General features: G+C 41.3%; 1 protein-coding gene across 1 annotated transcript in view; it reads left to right on the top strand.

The window, feature by feature from the left end:
• The first annotated feature begins 261 nt into the window (after nucleotides 1-261).
• Nucleotides 262-15,997, top strand: part of LOC119424076 (C-Jun-amino-terminal kinase-interacting protein 4) — a 128,745-nt gene continuing 113,009 nt past the window's right edge. Inside the window, exons 1-5 of the mRNA XM_037691547.1 lie at nucleotides 262-314; nucleotides 5,154-5,377; nucleotides 5,530-5,623; nucleotides 11,319-11,443; nucleotides 11,912-11,969. Of these exons, the coding sequence (XP_037547475.1) occupies nucleotides 262-314; nucleotides 5,154-5,377; nucleotides 5,530-5,623; nucleotides 11,319-11,443; nucleotides 11,912-11,969 (554 nt within the window). The remainder of the gene's footprint in view (nucleotides 315-5,153; nucleotides 5,378-5,529; nucleotides 5,624-11,318; nucleotides 11,444-11,911; nucleotides 11,970-15,997) is intronic.

Genomic DNA, 15,997 nt, shown 5'->3' with positions numbered 1-15,997 from the left:
TGCAATATTGCGTGGACATCGGGGGCAGTTCCCCTGGATTGGCAGACTGGGGTGGTGGTCCCCCATTCAAAAACGGGGACCCTACAGTGTCTTCCAAATACAGGGAATCACGCTCTTAAGCCTCCCTGGTAAGGTCTATTCAGGGGTTCTGGAGAGAAGGGTCCGTCGGATATTCGAACCTTTGATTCAGAAACATTGTACTAGCTCTACACCCTCGGCAGGGTCCTGGAGGGTGTGTGGGAGTTTGCCCAACCAGTCTACATGTACTTTGTGGACTTTGAGAAGGCATTCGACTACGTCCCTCAGGGAATCCTGTGAGGGTACTCCTGGCATATGGGATACTAGACCCTTTGATATGGGCTGTTAGGTCCCTGTACGACCGGTGTCAGAGCTTGGTCTACATTGCCAGCAGTAAGTCGGGCTCGTACCCAGTGAGAGTTGGACTCTGCCAAGGTTGTCCTTTGTCACCGATTCTGTTCATAACTTTTATTGACAGAATTTCTAAGTGCAGCGAAAGTGTTGAGGGGATCCGTTTTGGTGACCTTAGGATTATTTATCTTGTTTGTTGCAGATGTTTTGGTCCTATTGGCTTCATCAAGTCATGATCTACAGCTTTCGATGGAGCGGTTTGCAGCCGAGTGTGACGCGGCCAGGATGAGGATCAGTTCCTCCAAATCATAGGCCATTGTCTTGAGCCGTAAAAGGGTAGAGTGCCCTCTCTATGTCGGGGAGGAGGTCCTGCCCCAAGTGGAGGAGTTTAATTATCTCGGGGTCTTGTTCATGAATGAGAAAAATGGAGCGTGAGATCAATAGGCGGATAGGTGCAGCTTCGGCAGTGAAGCGGGTGCTATACCAGTCTGTCGTGGTGAAGAGAGAGCTGAGTCAAAAGGCGACGCGCTCAATTTACCGGTCAATCGATGTTCCTACCCTCATCTATGGTCATGAGCTTTGGGTTGTGACCGAAAAAACGAGATCACGGATACAGGCGGCCAAAATGAGTTTTCTCCGCAGGGTATCTGGGCTCTCCCTTAAAGATAGGGTTTGAAGCTCAGGCATTTGGGAGGGACTCAGAATAGAGCCGTTGCTTCTCTACATCGAGAGGAGCCAGTTGAGGTGGCTCAGGCATGTGGCTAGGATGCCTCCTGGACGCCTCCCTGGTGAGGTGTTCCGGGCACGTCCCACCGGGAGGAAACCCAGAGGAAGACCCAGGACACGCTGGAGGGACTATATTTCTCGGCTGGCCTGGGAACTCCTTGGGATTCCCCTAGAGGAGCTGGCCCAAGTGACTAGGGAAAGGAAAGTCTGGGCCTCCCTACTTAAGCTGCTACCCTCGCGACCCGACCCCAGATATGCGGAAGAAAACGGATGAAATGGCTTTCTTGGACGGTGAGTTCTCAGTTCCTGATGGAGGACATTTGCAAACTGAGGTGTACCAAAAACCCACCCACACAGATCAGTATTTGCAGTTTGACTCCCATCACCCTTTGGAGCACAAGTTGGGAGTCATCAGGACTCTGTACCACAGAGCAGACAGCATCCCCACTAACTCAGGAGCCAAGCAGAAGGACAAATTCCGCACAAGACCGGGTCTAGAGAAATATGGATATCCTAACTGGGCCTTCCTGAAAGCAGGGACAAAACCCAAACAGGACTCCAGTCAGCTATCGTGTGAAAAGGAGGAACCCAGACCCAGACCAGTGGTCATTCTGTATGTTGCAGAATTTTCAGAGAAACTGAGACGTTTATTTTCTAAACACAACGTCCCAGTCGCTTTTAAATCCCAAAACACATTACGGCAAAGACTGGTTCAGCCCAAAGATCCAGACCCCGGCACAAACAGAGTAATATTGCGTATGCTATACAGCAGGTGTGCCCAACCAGTCGCTCGCGGGCGACCGGTCGCCCGCGAAGCGAAGCCTTGACTTGTATTCTCACAGACATAGTCTCGCGAGTTTTGGGTGCGGTGACACAGTGCTCTCACGAGACTTTAGGCTCAGTAGTTAATGTCGGTGCGCAGAAAACATGCATGGAAAACTAGCGAACAAGCAAACAAAAACATTATTTTCACACAGAGTGGGAGGAGGAGTATTTTTTTGTTTATTCTAATTCAAAGTCTATTTGCCTCATCTGTAATTCGAGCGTTGCCTTACCCAAAAAGTGTAACTTGGAGCGGCATTTTAAGACGATGCACAAACGGTTTGAGACAGATTTCCCTCTTAAAAGTTCTTTACGGACTCAGAAAGTGCGGGAGCTAAAAAACAAGCTTGCAGCCCAGCAGTCAGTCTTCACTCACCCCAGCACAAAAGGTAAAGCTGCTACGATAGCTTCCTACCGTGTTAGCCGCATCCTGGCTCAACATAAGAAGTCTTTCAGCGATTGACAAGTTATGAAAGAAGTGTTTATTGAGGCTGCAGATGCGCTTTTTCATGATTTTAAAAATAAAAGTGAGATCGTAGCTGCTATTAAAGACGTGCAGTTGTCCAGACAAACAGTGACACGGCGATGTGAGGGAATGGCTGTGGATGTGGAGGAGCAGCTAAAAAAGGACGTGGAAGAATGCGAGTGTTTCTCTCTTCAGTTTGATGAGTCGACAGACATGGTGGATGTAGCCCAGCTGTGTGTTTTTATCAGAATGGCCTTTGCAGACATGAGTGCAAAAGAGGAGCTGCTCACCATCTTGCCTTTGAAGGGACATACAAGAGGAGAAGATATTTTTAATGCGTTTATGGAGTTTGTTAATAAAAGCAACTTGCCCCTCTTTAAACTAATTTCTATAACAACTGATGGCGCTCCAGCAATGACTGGTCACACCAGTGGATTTGTTGCACTCTGCAAGCAGAATGATGCTTTCCCAGACATTTTGCACTATCACTGCATCATCCACCAACAGGCCCTGTGTGGGAAGATTTTAAACATCAAGGAAGTGATGGATGTTGCCATGAAAACTGTGTGCTCTATAAGGGCCAGGAGTCTGCAGAGGAGGTTGTTCCGGGCTCACTTGGAGGAGGCAGGAGCAGACCACACAGACCTGCTGCTGCACATGGACGTCAGGTGGCTAAGCAGAGGTACATTTCTGGACAGATTCAGTGAGCTGTTGCCTGAGATCAGGGATTTTCTGAAGCTGTCAGATCATGGTGAACATTCAAAACTAGAGGACACCCAGTGGCTTTTGGATTTAGCCTTCCTCACAGATCTCACCAGCCTGCTCAATGAACTGAATTTGGAGCTTCAGGGAAAGGACAAAAACATAATCCACATGATCAGTTCTGTGAGCACCTTCAAAAGCAGGCTGCAACTGCTCACAAGTTGGCTGCAACGCAGGGACCTGCAAAACTTCCCACACATGGAGGCAGAGCTACAGCGCCAAGGGAAAGAAGTCCCACAACTGGACAGTGCACACTATTCTAAGCCGGTTCAGAGCATCTCAGCAGAATTTGAGAGACGATTTACTGACTTTTCCTCCATCGAGCCTGTTACCAGCTACATGTGTTATCCTTTTGGAAATGTTGATGTGGATGACATTGTGTCCAAATTGGTGTCCGTTTTTCAGCTGGACAGCTCTGGTGTTGAAAATGAGGTGTTGAGTCTGCAAAATGACATTGGGATCAAATCCAGAGCATCACCTGGCGTGGATGGAGAGTTCTGGAGTCTGCTGTCAGAAGAAAAGTATCCTAACATCCGAAGATGTGCTTTGAACTTAACAGCACTTTTTGGATCTACCTACCTGTGTGAGTCTGCTTTTTCACACATGAAAATCATCAAGTCCAAAAACAGATCCACAATGAATGATGATCATCTGGAGACCTGCCTGCGCCTCGCAACCACCTCATACAGCCCATCTTATGAGACCCTGGCCTCCTCCTCTCAGTGTCAGAAGTCCCACTAAGGTAGAGACACATTTATTTTATACAGCTTGCATAAAAAGTTGTCTCCTATAGACACATCACGTTCTGTTTTATTTACTTTAAAGAAGTGAGGAGTAGGGATTGATGAAAAATGATGTTTGTTGATAATGAGACTGGACGAGTAGCTCTCGGCAAATTGCCGACTTCAAAAGTAGCTCTTGGTTCAAAAAAGGTTGGGCACCCCTGCTATACAGTGTCAGGAGGGCTGTGGTCAGTCTTACATCGGGGAAATTTAACAGCCACTGGCCAAAAGGATGGCCCAGCACAGAAAAGCAACATCATCAGGCCAGGATTCTGCGGTCTTCACTCATCTCCAAGCCAGTGGCCGCTTTTTAAGGGATGAAGATGTTCACATCCTTGATAGATAGGAACGGTGGTTTGAGAGAGGAGTAAAGGAGGCCATCTTTGTGAAAAGAAACCGTCCATCATTAAACAGGGGTGGAGCCTCCAGGTTCAACTGTCCCCCTCTTACAATGCTGTGATTGCTAGTATCACTCAGCCCTCTGTGAATAGTAAACAGCCATCAGGTGCTAATGATCCATTGTTAGGCTGATGGTCCTTCTTGAGCATGTGATCAGCTGGTTTTGACTGTCGGTAGCAAACTGGTTGATCCACTATGAGAAGGTTCTATTTATAAGACTGAGCTTAACAAAGCACTGCAGACTGAAGAAGTCTTTCGGATGAAAGACGAAACGTTTCTACATTTTTTTTTTTCTGCTTTGTTTTGTTTTTTTGAATGTCCAGAGGACTAGACTTAACTTTTTTAGATTTTTCTACCTGGATTATTGAGCATGTATCAGGATATTCCTCTAAAGATTTTCTCAGACCTGGTGGTACATCATTACAGTTAACACATTTAAGTTTTTGCTCCGTCTATGATTTGTTGAGTAATAACAAAAGTACATTATAATCTTTCTCCCAGTTTTTACTGTTTGATTAACCGATGCATCTGAAACAGAATAAATATTTATTTTTCTGTGTTTCCTATTTCTTCTTCCTTCTCCACCTGCTTTCCTTTCATCAGGATGAACTGGCTTTGGCAAATCATGGATACTCCAAGCCCAGCACTCCCACTAATCAGGGAAATCACCCTAAAACTGGAATGCCTGTTTCTTCAAATAGTAGACAGTCCAAAGCCAACACTTTCATGTCCTCTCCGGGTGGTACCTCTAAATCAAACATGACCACATCTACACATAGTGGTTATTCTCAGCCCGACACATCGTTATCTCTTCCCGTTGTGTCCAGTGGTGGACAAGGGGCCGCCTCTTCTGCACAGCTGTTTGCAGCTCCTTCTGATGTTGTCATGGAGTCTGTAGACACACCTCTACGGAGACAGGAAACTTCAGGTGGGCTCAGCAAAAACCTCAACTTGAAGAGTGGTAATCCAGACAACAAGAACAACATGGGAGCAGTGCAAGAAGAACAAGAGTCCAACCAAGGAGTCACAATGACTGCACCAAAAAGTGAAGGTGACCCTTTGATTTTCAACTCCTTGTGTTTACACTCCATAAGACCAGCTGTATTTAACTTGCACTTGGACTAAAAACAGTCTTTCAATTGTTAATTTCCCCGATGAGACTTTGTGTATTTGTAAACATTAAGTTAAGAACTGTGTTGTTAGATGGAGCAGAAAAGGTGGAGAAGTCTGAGGTTCAGGCTATCATTGAGTCTACCCCTGAGCTAGACATGGACTTTGATGGCTGCAGAGGAACCAGGTATGGGACTCTTTGGAGAACAGTCAAGAATGTATAGCTTGACGTATTTATTAACATTTTAATAATTTTCTTCATTTTCAAATGGATTTTTTTTTAAATAAGGGGTTTATGGATCGTTTTTATCAATTATTTAATCTAACACAAGACAACAGTTGTGATCAGAACTAAAATTCAACCACTAAATGTAGTAGGAGGATCAAGTTCAAGTTATTTTATGATTATTCGCATTACATGTAGTACATTAGGCGGAACGAAATTGTGTACTCAGGGTCCCAGTTACACCCAAAAATATCAAAACTATAAAGTATAAAAAGAGACATTATATAAAGATCTAAGGTATACACTAAACACTAATCACGTAATTACATATGTAATACATTAGTCCCTCACTACTTTGTGGTTCATTAATTGCGTACTCGCTCTATTGCAGTTTTTCAAATTAAGATTGGACATGACACACAATTGGCTGATTGATGGCTGAGCCGCACAATCAGCATGGAATTTTAATTGAATAAATTAGTTTAAAATATTAAGCACCTGCTGCACAGGTCTGTGTGTACCCCACAGCTGCAGGAGAAGCTCCCTCCTGCAGTGTGTCATATCTCTGCTTTGCAGCGGAGAAGTGGGCATGGCCGAGAGCAGCGGAGGCAGCGAGGGAGATCATGACATGCTGTGCTCTTTTAGAGCTTTTAGAATTTAGAAACTTTTTTTTAGAATATTGCAAGTGTGAAGGTTTTAAAACACCTTTATATATATATACAGTGAGGAAAATAAGTATTTGAACATCCTGCGACTTTGCACATTCTCCCACTTGGAAATCATGGAGAGGTCTGAATCTTTCATCTCGGATGCATGTCCACTGTGAGAGGCATAATCTAAAAGAAAAATCCGGAAATCACAATGTATGATTTTTTTAATAATTTATTTGTGTGTTACTGCTGAAAATAAGTATTTGAACACCTGTGAAAATTAATGTTAATATTTGGTACAGTATCTTTGTTTGCAGTTACAGAGGTCAAAGGTTTCCTGTAGTGTTTCAGCAGGTCTGCACACACTGCAGCAGAGATGTTGGGCCATTCCTCCACAGATCTTCTCTAGATCAACCAGGTTTCTGGGCTGTCACTGAGAAACAGAGTTTGAGCTCCATCCAAAGATTTTCTATAGGGTTTAGGTCTGGAGACTGGCTAGGCCACTCCAGAACCTTGAAATGCTTCTTACGGAGCCACTCCTTGGTTCTCCTTGGTTCTCCTGGCTGTGTGCTTCGGGTCATTGTCTTGTTGGAAGACCCAGCCATGACTCATCTTCAATGCTCTAACTGATTGTGTGGGGTGGACCGGTGTCTTTATGCAGCTACCGACCTCACACAGGTGCTTCTAATTTAGATTAATAAGTGGAGTGGAGGTGGACGTTATAGAGGAGGACTAACAGGTCTTTGAGGGCCAGAACTGTTGCTGATTGGCAGGTGTTCAAATACTTATTTGCAGCAGTAACAGACAAATGAATTATTTAAAAAAAATCATACATTGTGATTTCCGGATTTTTCTTTTAAATTATGTCTCTCACAGTGGACATGCACCTAAGATAAAAAATTTAGACCCCTCCATGATTTCTAAGTGGGAGAACTTGCAAAGTCGCAGGGTGTTCAAATACTTATTTTCCTCACTGTATGTATATATATATATATATATATATATATGCACTAAAATGAACTACTAACTACTTGTACTACTATTGCTACGTCACGGTTTTTCACTTATTGCAGGGCTTCAGGGTACAGGGTACTTTCGGATGAAAGACGAAAACGAAACGTTTCTACCTTTTTTGCTTTGTTTTGTTTTTTGAATGTCCAGAGGACCAGACTTAACTTTTTTTAGATTTTTCTACCTGGATTATTGAGCATGCATCAGGATATATATGGTAAGTATATTAAATAAGTAAGTCAAAGAGAATTAGTACATTAGTAGAAATTAAAGATGTTCCAGTCTTTTTGAAATGGGGTTTTGTGGAAAAGTTATATAAAAGTATATCCTACTTGTTGTAGGTTGCTTCTTGAATGACCTCAGTTTTGAGGTGGAGTTTAGCTCTAACAGGACTGACAATTCAAAGTTTGATAAACTCTTTTCTACTCATCGCATACAAGTTAAGTGTTGAGTTTCAACCCTTGTTTTCAGGTTCAAAGTTGAGTTGTGTGAATTTGGCATTAAATCTGTTTTCTTTTAAATAAATAAGCGACATATACACTTCCTCTCATCACAGAGCAACGATTCAATGGGTTTGCTGGCGTCCTTGGATAGAGAACTTTACTAATTGGCTTTTCTATATACAGTGCCTTGCGAAAGTATTCTCCCCCCTTAAACTTTTCAACCTTTTGCCACATTTCAGGCTTCAAACATAAAGATATAAAATTTTAATTTTTTGTGAAGAATCAACAACAAGTGGGACACAATCGTGAAGTGGAATGAAATTTATTGGATGTGTCAAACTGTTTTAACAAATAAAAACTGTAAAGTGGGGCGTGCAATATTTTTGGGCCCCCTTGCGTTAATACTTTGTAGCTCCGCCTCTTGCTGCAGTTCCAGCTGCAAGTCTCTTGGGGTTTGTCTCCATCAGTTTTGAACATGGAGACACTGAAGTTCTGCCCATTCTTCCTGCAGAACAGCTGGAGCTCAGTGAGGTTGGATGGAGAGTGTTTGTGAACAGCAGTCTTCAGCTCTTTCCACAGATTCTCGATTGGATTCAGGTCTGGACTTTGACTTGGCCATTCCAACACCTGGATACGTTTATTTGTGAACCATTCCATTGTAGATGTGTCTTTATGTTTTGGATCATTGTCTTGTTGGAAGATAAATCTCCGTCCCAGTCTCAGGTCTCTTGCAGACTCAAACTGGTTTTCTTCCAGAATGGTCCTGTATTTGGCCCCATCCATCTTCCCATCAATTCTGACCATCTTCCCTGTCCCTGCTGACGAAAAGCAGGCCCAAACCATGATGCTGCCACCACCATGTTTGACAGTGGGGATGGTGTGTTCAGGGTGATGAGCTGTGTTGCTTTTACTCCAAACATATCGTTTTGCATTGTGGACAAACAGTTTGATTTTGGTTTCATGTGACCAGAGCACCTTCTTCCACATGGTTGGTGTCTCCCAGGTGACAAACTTTAAACAACACTTTTTATGGATATCTTTGAGAAATGGCTTTCTTCTTGCCACTCTTCCATAAAGACCAGATTTGTGCAGTGTACGACTGATTGTTGTCCTATGGACAGACTCTCCCACCTCAGCTGTAGATCTCTGCAGTTCATCCAGAGTGATCATGGGCCTCTTGGCTGCATCTCTGATCATCTTCTCCTTGTTCCAGATGAAAGTTTAGAGGGACGGCCAGGTCTTGGTAGATTTGCAGTGGTCTCATACTCCTTCCATTTCTATATGATTGCTTGCACAGTGCTCCTTGGGATGTTTAAAGCTTGGGAAATCTTTTTGTATCCAAATCTGGCTTTAAACTTCTCTACAACAGTATCTCGGACCTGCCTGGTGTGTTCCTTGGTCTTCATGATGCTCTCTGCGCTTTGAACAGAACCCTGAGACTATCACAGAGCAGGTGCATTTATACGGAGACTTGATTACACACAGGTGGATTCTATTGATCATCATCAGTCATTTGGGACAACATTGGATCATTCATAGATCCTCACTGAACTTCTGGACTGAGTTTGCTGCACTGAAAGTAAGGGGCCCAATAATACTGCACATCACACTTTTCAGTTTTTATTTGTTAAAACAGTTTGACACGTCCAATAAATTTCATTCCACTTCACGATTGTGTCCCACTTGTTGTTGATTCTTCACAATAAATTAAAATTGTATATCTTTATGTTTGAAGCCTGAAATGTGGCAAAAGGTTGAAAAGTTCAAGGGGGTCGAATACTTTCACAAGGCACTGTATATGAATGCTTCTGCACAGTGCCCTGAGACAATTTTGTATGAATTGGTTCTATATAAATAAAATGAACTGAATTGAATAGAGCTGCAGAAGCAGCTTTACACAGCTTGAGAAACAAGCCATGCTGGTCTTAGCGCTTGACATGTTCGTGAACTGCTGCCAGACGAACAAATTAAAGTGATGAAAAAAATCATGGTACAGTCAACCTGTTACAAAACCACGTAACAGGCTGGTTTTAAAGGGGGAGGGTGGGTTTGCAAGACAGTTTTCAACTCTACGAGAAATCGTGTTTTTTTAGTCTTGAGAGATATTGTGCCACCCGTAGGATTCACAGGAATTGCTGCGAAAATGTGAAGATTTTGCTTTTAAGACTTCAAAGTCTGCATCATAAGTGTTTGCTCAGACTAGCCATTGAGCTCATCAATGCAGTCTAAACAGGGTTACATTCAGAGGATTGTTGCCACACCCCTAAAACGACACCAATCTTCTATTTTTTTTTTTTAGTTCATGCAAACACTTGTATCAAAAACATTTGAGTAAACCACTACAAGATATTTGAGATTGGAGTAGATAAGCTAGAAAGTTCCTGGAGAAACTGACGGGGACTGACACATGTTAGCCATTTAAAATTTTGATATGACAATATTATGTGTTGGTGTTCGCTCTCAGCTTACATTATTCTAAATTTCAGCTTAAAATATCAAATTATCAGTGAGTTAGTCATTTTTTTCTTTTAAGCTATGGTGGCCTTTGTGGATTTTTGATTTGGATTCAAGATGTGATGGTGAAGGTTCTCAGCTATAACCACACCAAATTTCAGCTTTACATGTGTAGAAATAGCTGAGTTAAAGACATTTAAATTGTACTTTGGTGGCCATCTTGGATTTCTTTAAATGCATAATTTATTGGGCATTGCCCTCAGCTACTGTCACACCAAATTTCAGCTTAATATCTGTAGAAATGGCTGATTTACTGTATCTTTCCTTTTTAGCTCAGACGGCCATCTTGGATATTTGATTTGCAACCAGTCTCTATGAAAGTTGACTAATAAAAATGGCGTATTTGTTTGCACATTACATTGCCATGGTAACTCGAAACACCAGTAAAAGCAATAGCATACATCACGGTGCTAAGCTGGTTGTTTTGATATAACATTTTGTTATAACACATTGCGCTTTGGGCTGCATTAAAGTTGACAGAAGAGTAAGATATAAAGTTAAGAAACCTTTGTCAGGTGGCTAATAGATGACTGCCTTACTAGGCAGTCCCCAATAATGTTATTAACTTAAATTTATGTATGTGAATGTTTCTGTACAGTGCCCTGAGATGACTTGTGTTGTGACTTGGCGCAATATAAATGAACTGAAATGAACAGAATTGAATTATAAGACCGCAGAAATCCACTTTGGTCTTCGTTGCATTTGGACTAAATGATAGCTCCTAAAACTTGTTGGACATGAAATTTTTTCAGTACAATGAAGCCGTTCAAAGAGCCATCTACAACAGGTAAAATAATGGTTAAAGATTTTACACACACAAAAAAAACCACTTAGAAATTGCTGTATTATCCCTTTCAGTTTTTGAGATGATCACTTTGGTGCTCACCTCACAACTTTTGTTTTTCTGTGTTCAGTCAGGCTTTGTTTCATGCTGGTTTCTTTGAAATGTGTCAAAAACAAGCTTAAAGTTGATTTGTCTGAAAATCATTCTTATCATTACGTTTCACATTTTCTGAACGTTCTTTCCTGCCCCCCCAGTACTCCAACTAAAGATGGCATAGAGAATCTGGCATTCAACCGCAACACAGACTCTTTGTTTGAGGAGCTGTCGTCTGCAGGAAATGACCTCGTAGGAGACGTGGATGAAGGAGCTGACCTACTGGGTAAGAAGCCTTGGTCTCATATTATAGGATTTAGTCTTTTTTTTTTTTTTTATCTTTATTTTTCACAAATTTCACTGAAGTTTTCTGAATGTCTTTTCTTTGGCTTTTGGGCTTTAACTTCTTCACAGATGAGTTTTCTGGTGTGTATCAGTTCCTTGTTGTCTTTGTGCCTCTGATTATATTTATGTTGTTCTTCCTGTTGTAGTTATTCTTACAGTTTTATTCATTTATTAGTAGTACAGTGTTGTGAAGGACAGAAATACTGTAGATCTGAAATGTTCAAACTACACATTTTGCCAGATTTTGATAAACCTTCCTATCATCCTCTGCATGATTCTCAGACAACAACGTTTTAGGTAAGTTTGTTTACATGGAAAGGCAGAGATAGAATGATTAAGATATTTGAATGTTTGTAGTGAAGAGGTGATAACAAAGTGGTTTTAGCCTAATATGTTTGATCTTTTTCAGGTATGGGTCGAGAGGTTGAACACCTCATCCACGAGAACACCCAGCTGCTGGAAACGAAGTTGGTATTTATTTTAATCTCTGAAACAGTTTGCTCCTTTTTTTACACATAAGACAAAAAAGTAATTTAAAAATCGTAAATTTAAAATGTATTTGAATAAATGTATATTTAATATTGGTATTTTTGTGCTTGCTGCTATTTGATTAGTCTAAAATAGATTGTGAAATTGATACAAGTAGCGGAAGAAGGCTCATATTTACCCTCCAAGCTGCTAATGAGTTTAGGCCAAACAGTTCAAAATTTCAAGGTTATAAAACTGGGGAGTTCCCCATAAGGCAAGATGTTTTCAGGGGCTCTTTTGTTACACTTGTACAACAAATGGAAAAACTGAAGTGATTAAGAACAGTCGAGCAGTGGGTGGTGGGCAGTGAAAATCTGTAAATGATCGATCACGGCTCAACAACGAGCAACGCAGTAGTTAGAATTGTCACCAGGTTTGCCACGTGGCCTTTCTGGGTGTAGATGACATTCTCCCTATTTATGCGTGGGTTTTCTTTGAGTACTTTGGTTTCCTCCATTTGAACAAAAACATGCATGTTGGGTTAATTGGTAACTCTAAAATAGGTGTGAATGGTTGTTTGTTTTTGTGTGCCTGTGATGGGATTGGAACCTCTCCAGGCTGTGGTCTGAACCAGAGCCCTATAAAGAGAGAGTTGCGACACTCCCGTAGACTCCCGTATACTCCCATAGAAAGAATGGAATGCTGAAGTCACGTGGGTCATGCAGCGGCAAAAAGTTCCAAACAGCAGCGGTTCAGCATTGAACGTAGTTCATTCTCCGTGTTTTTCTGGTAAGTTGATGCAAATACGACACTTTTTCTCCATAGTGAAGCGTTATCTGACTGTTCTGTACCACAATTTATCAACATTAATACTTCATGTCGCCAGTTTTAGTTAATGAAACATGTTAAATTGCTAGTTGTGTTTTAACTGCAGCTGCTCTGCAACATGACGGTTTAAACGGGTCTATTTCTAATTCAACGTTTTAAAATATCTATTACTGCTTAAATTTTGAAAGGTGGTCTTTTTTAAATTTATGGTAATTCCAGTTACTGAACTCAACTAGAAAATATTTGGTCTTTTTTCCTGAGAGATTCATTCAACCTTTATTTCTGCAGTAAATCCCATTGAGCCTCGAGGACTCATTTACAAGAGAGACCTGATTTAACAAAGAACGATGACAACATGACAACAAGATTGATGTAATTTAGTTAAAGTTATAGATCATTTGTCAAAGACTGCAGCATAAATTGTGACATTATCATTAAAGAAAAACATGATTGTAGAGATGAGTCAATGTTTTCATGTTTTCCAGGTGAACCAGAGGAGAATGACTTCATGAACTGAATGTTGCATTCAAAGTATCACAAAGGTACAAGATCTCATTTTCTGTCTTCTATTAATCAATAACAGCTGAATCAAGATGTTTGAATAAAATTACTTTAACACCATAACCTTCACAAAGTTAGTATTTACTGCAGGACTGTTCATTGACATTAGTTTTATATTATTAGTTTAGTGTTTGGTAATCATGGGTCAAGTTGAGATGAGACTCTTTCAAGACAGAACAAGAAATAAGAATTATTACAAGAATAAATCAGCATCAATAAACTGTAGGACAGTAACAAAACAACTTATTAAACTATCACAGGTACATTGAGATGGAGCTGGAAGTTCTTCTTCATGACAGTTGTCTTCATCTGCTCTTTTATAAAAATATGACAATTTATTTTCCATTGACATTTTTCTTGAGTTAATTTTCTTGTCTGTGAGTTTCTTCTGTCCTACTTATGTTTTTTTGTTCTAATTGTTCCCTCAGGTTGTTCATCTCTGTTCCCTGACTGCCTGTTGATCCATCCTCCTGGTCCTGTTGATCCATCCTCCTGGTCCTGTTGATCCTGGATCATCAGATCCTGACATGTCCCCGTCCTCTGAGGACACATTTTCATCTGTCCCTCATCTCACTCGCCTCATTTCTGTTTCTTCCTCAGTCTCTGAAATTACAACGTCACTGTTAGAATGAAGATTATTGTTCAATAAAAATATGACATGAATTATTTAACACTGTTCGTACCAAAGTTTAATCTAGAACAACATGTGTGATCACTGGTCAGGTCACTGGTCAGATCACTGGTCAGGTCACTGGTCAGGTCACTTGTCAGATCACTGGTCAGATGACTGGTCAGATCACTGGTCAGATGACTGGTCAGATCAATGGTCAGGTCACTGGTCAGGTCACTGGTCAGATCACTGGTCAGATCACTGGTCAGATGACTGGTCAGGTCACTGGTCAGATGACTGGTCAGATCACTGGTCAGGCCACTGGTCAGATCACTGGTCAGGTCACTGGTCAGATCACTGGTCAGGTCACTGGTCAGTGGAGGTTCTGCTGTTCTTCTCATCTGGTTCTGGTCCATGAACAACTGGTTGAACCTCCTTCAGTCTCACTCGTCCTCACTGTGTCTCTGTCTCACACGTCCTCACTGTGTCTCTGTCTCACTCGTCCTCACTGTGTCTCTGTCTCACACGTCCTCACTGTGTCTCTGTCTCACTCATCTTCACTGTGTCTCTGTCTCACATGTCCTCACTGTCTCTGTCTCACACGTCCTCACTGTGTCTCTGTCTCACACGTCCTCACTGTGTCTCTGTCTCACACGTCCTCACTGTGTCTCTGTCTCACTCGTCCTCACTGTGTCTCTGTCTCACACGTCCTCACTGTGTCTCTGTCTCACTCGTCCTCACTGTGTCTCTGTCTCACACGTCTTCACTGTGTCTCTGTCTCACTCGTCCTCACTGTGTCTCTGTCTCACTCGTCCTCACTGTGTCTCTGTCTCACACGTCCTCACTGTGTCTCTGTGAACTGTCCTCTCTCTAAATGTGCCTGTAGAGTGACATTAGTTTATTTTCTTGCACATTTCTTTGACAGTTCAACATTTTGAGCCCTGATTGAAAATGTTTGTGCAGATTAAATTTACAGCTCTCACTTTGTGTTGTTGTGATGATGATGATGGTGCTCCTGCTGACTTGAGATGATGTCATTAATAAACAGTATAAATAGTAGTAAAAGTACTTTATTAAAGCTTGCTTTACATTTTACATATTTTATAATAAATTGTTTGGAAATTAATTTTTGCACAGTTAACACTTATTTTGTCATCTGTTATGATTTTAACTAGAAACAGTTTAATTTAAATGAACATTTTAATCAATGAATTACAGTTTTACAATAGTTGTCAGGCTACAATCAGCTCAGTTATCAGGTACTTGGTGCCATAAAAAAACGACAAATACAACAATTATATTCAGTCTCTCTTGTAAATGAGTCCTCGTGGCTCAATGGGACGAACCTGTTTAAATAAAGGTTGAATTAATATCTTCTATAGAAATCAAGAATTCATCCAGATGATCTGAGGTAAGCTGGAGCAGATCTGAACTGCATGGAGGACAAGGTGGAGCATTATCCTGCAGAGTACATCAGAATAACTTTATAACAGGAGTTACTCTGATCTTTTTTTAACATTATAAAACACTGGCATGGCTATATTGATCACTGTATTGCATATACTTTTTTTTTTTTAACAAATATGTGTTTGCAGTCTCTTTCCTTCTAAAATTTTATGATAAATGTATCAGCCGCTTCTAACAATGCTTTGATAAAATGCATAGTCTGTGAAATAATCAGTAATCATTTCGTTACTGCTCAATAATTACTGAAAGACGTCAGGTAAAGTAAGAAAAGTCGAATTTTGTGTTGTGTTGCGCCAGCAGCCACTCAAACTGACTGACAGGATGAACTGTTTGGAACTATTGGGAGCTGCATGAACCACGTGACCGCTTATCGGCGAGTTCAGAGAGTGTCGCAACTCTCTCTTTATAGGGCTCTGGTCTGAACAATTTTAGCAGGTGATTACACTCATTCAAAGAGCTGTTGCTACAAACACATGAGCTGTTGCTACAAACATCTGAGCTGTTGCTACAAACACCTGAGCTGTTGCTACAAACATCTGAGCTGTTGCTACAAACACCTGA

The sequence above is a fragment of the Nematolebias whitei genome, chromosome 17 (assembly GCF_014905685.2).
Source record: "Nematolebias whitei isolate Nwh7 chromosome 17, NemWhi1, whole genome shotgun sequence".
NCBI classification, from domain to species: domain Eukaryota; kingdom Metazoa; phylum Chordata; class Actinopteri; order Cyprinodontiformes; family Rivulidae; genus Nematolebias; species Nematolebias whitei.
This window is presented reverse-complemented; position numbering and strand designations above follow the sequence as displayed.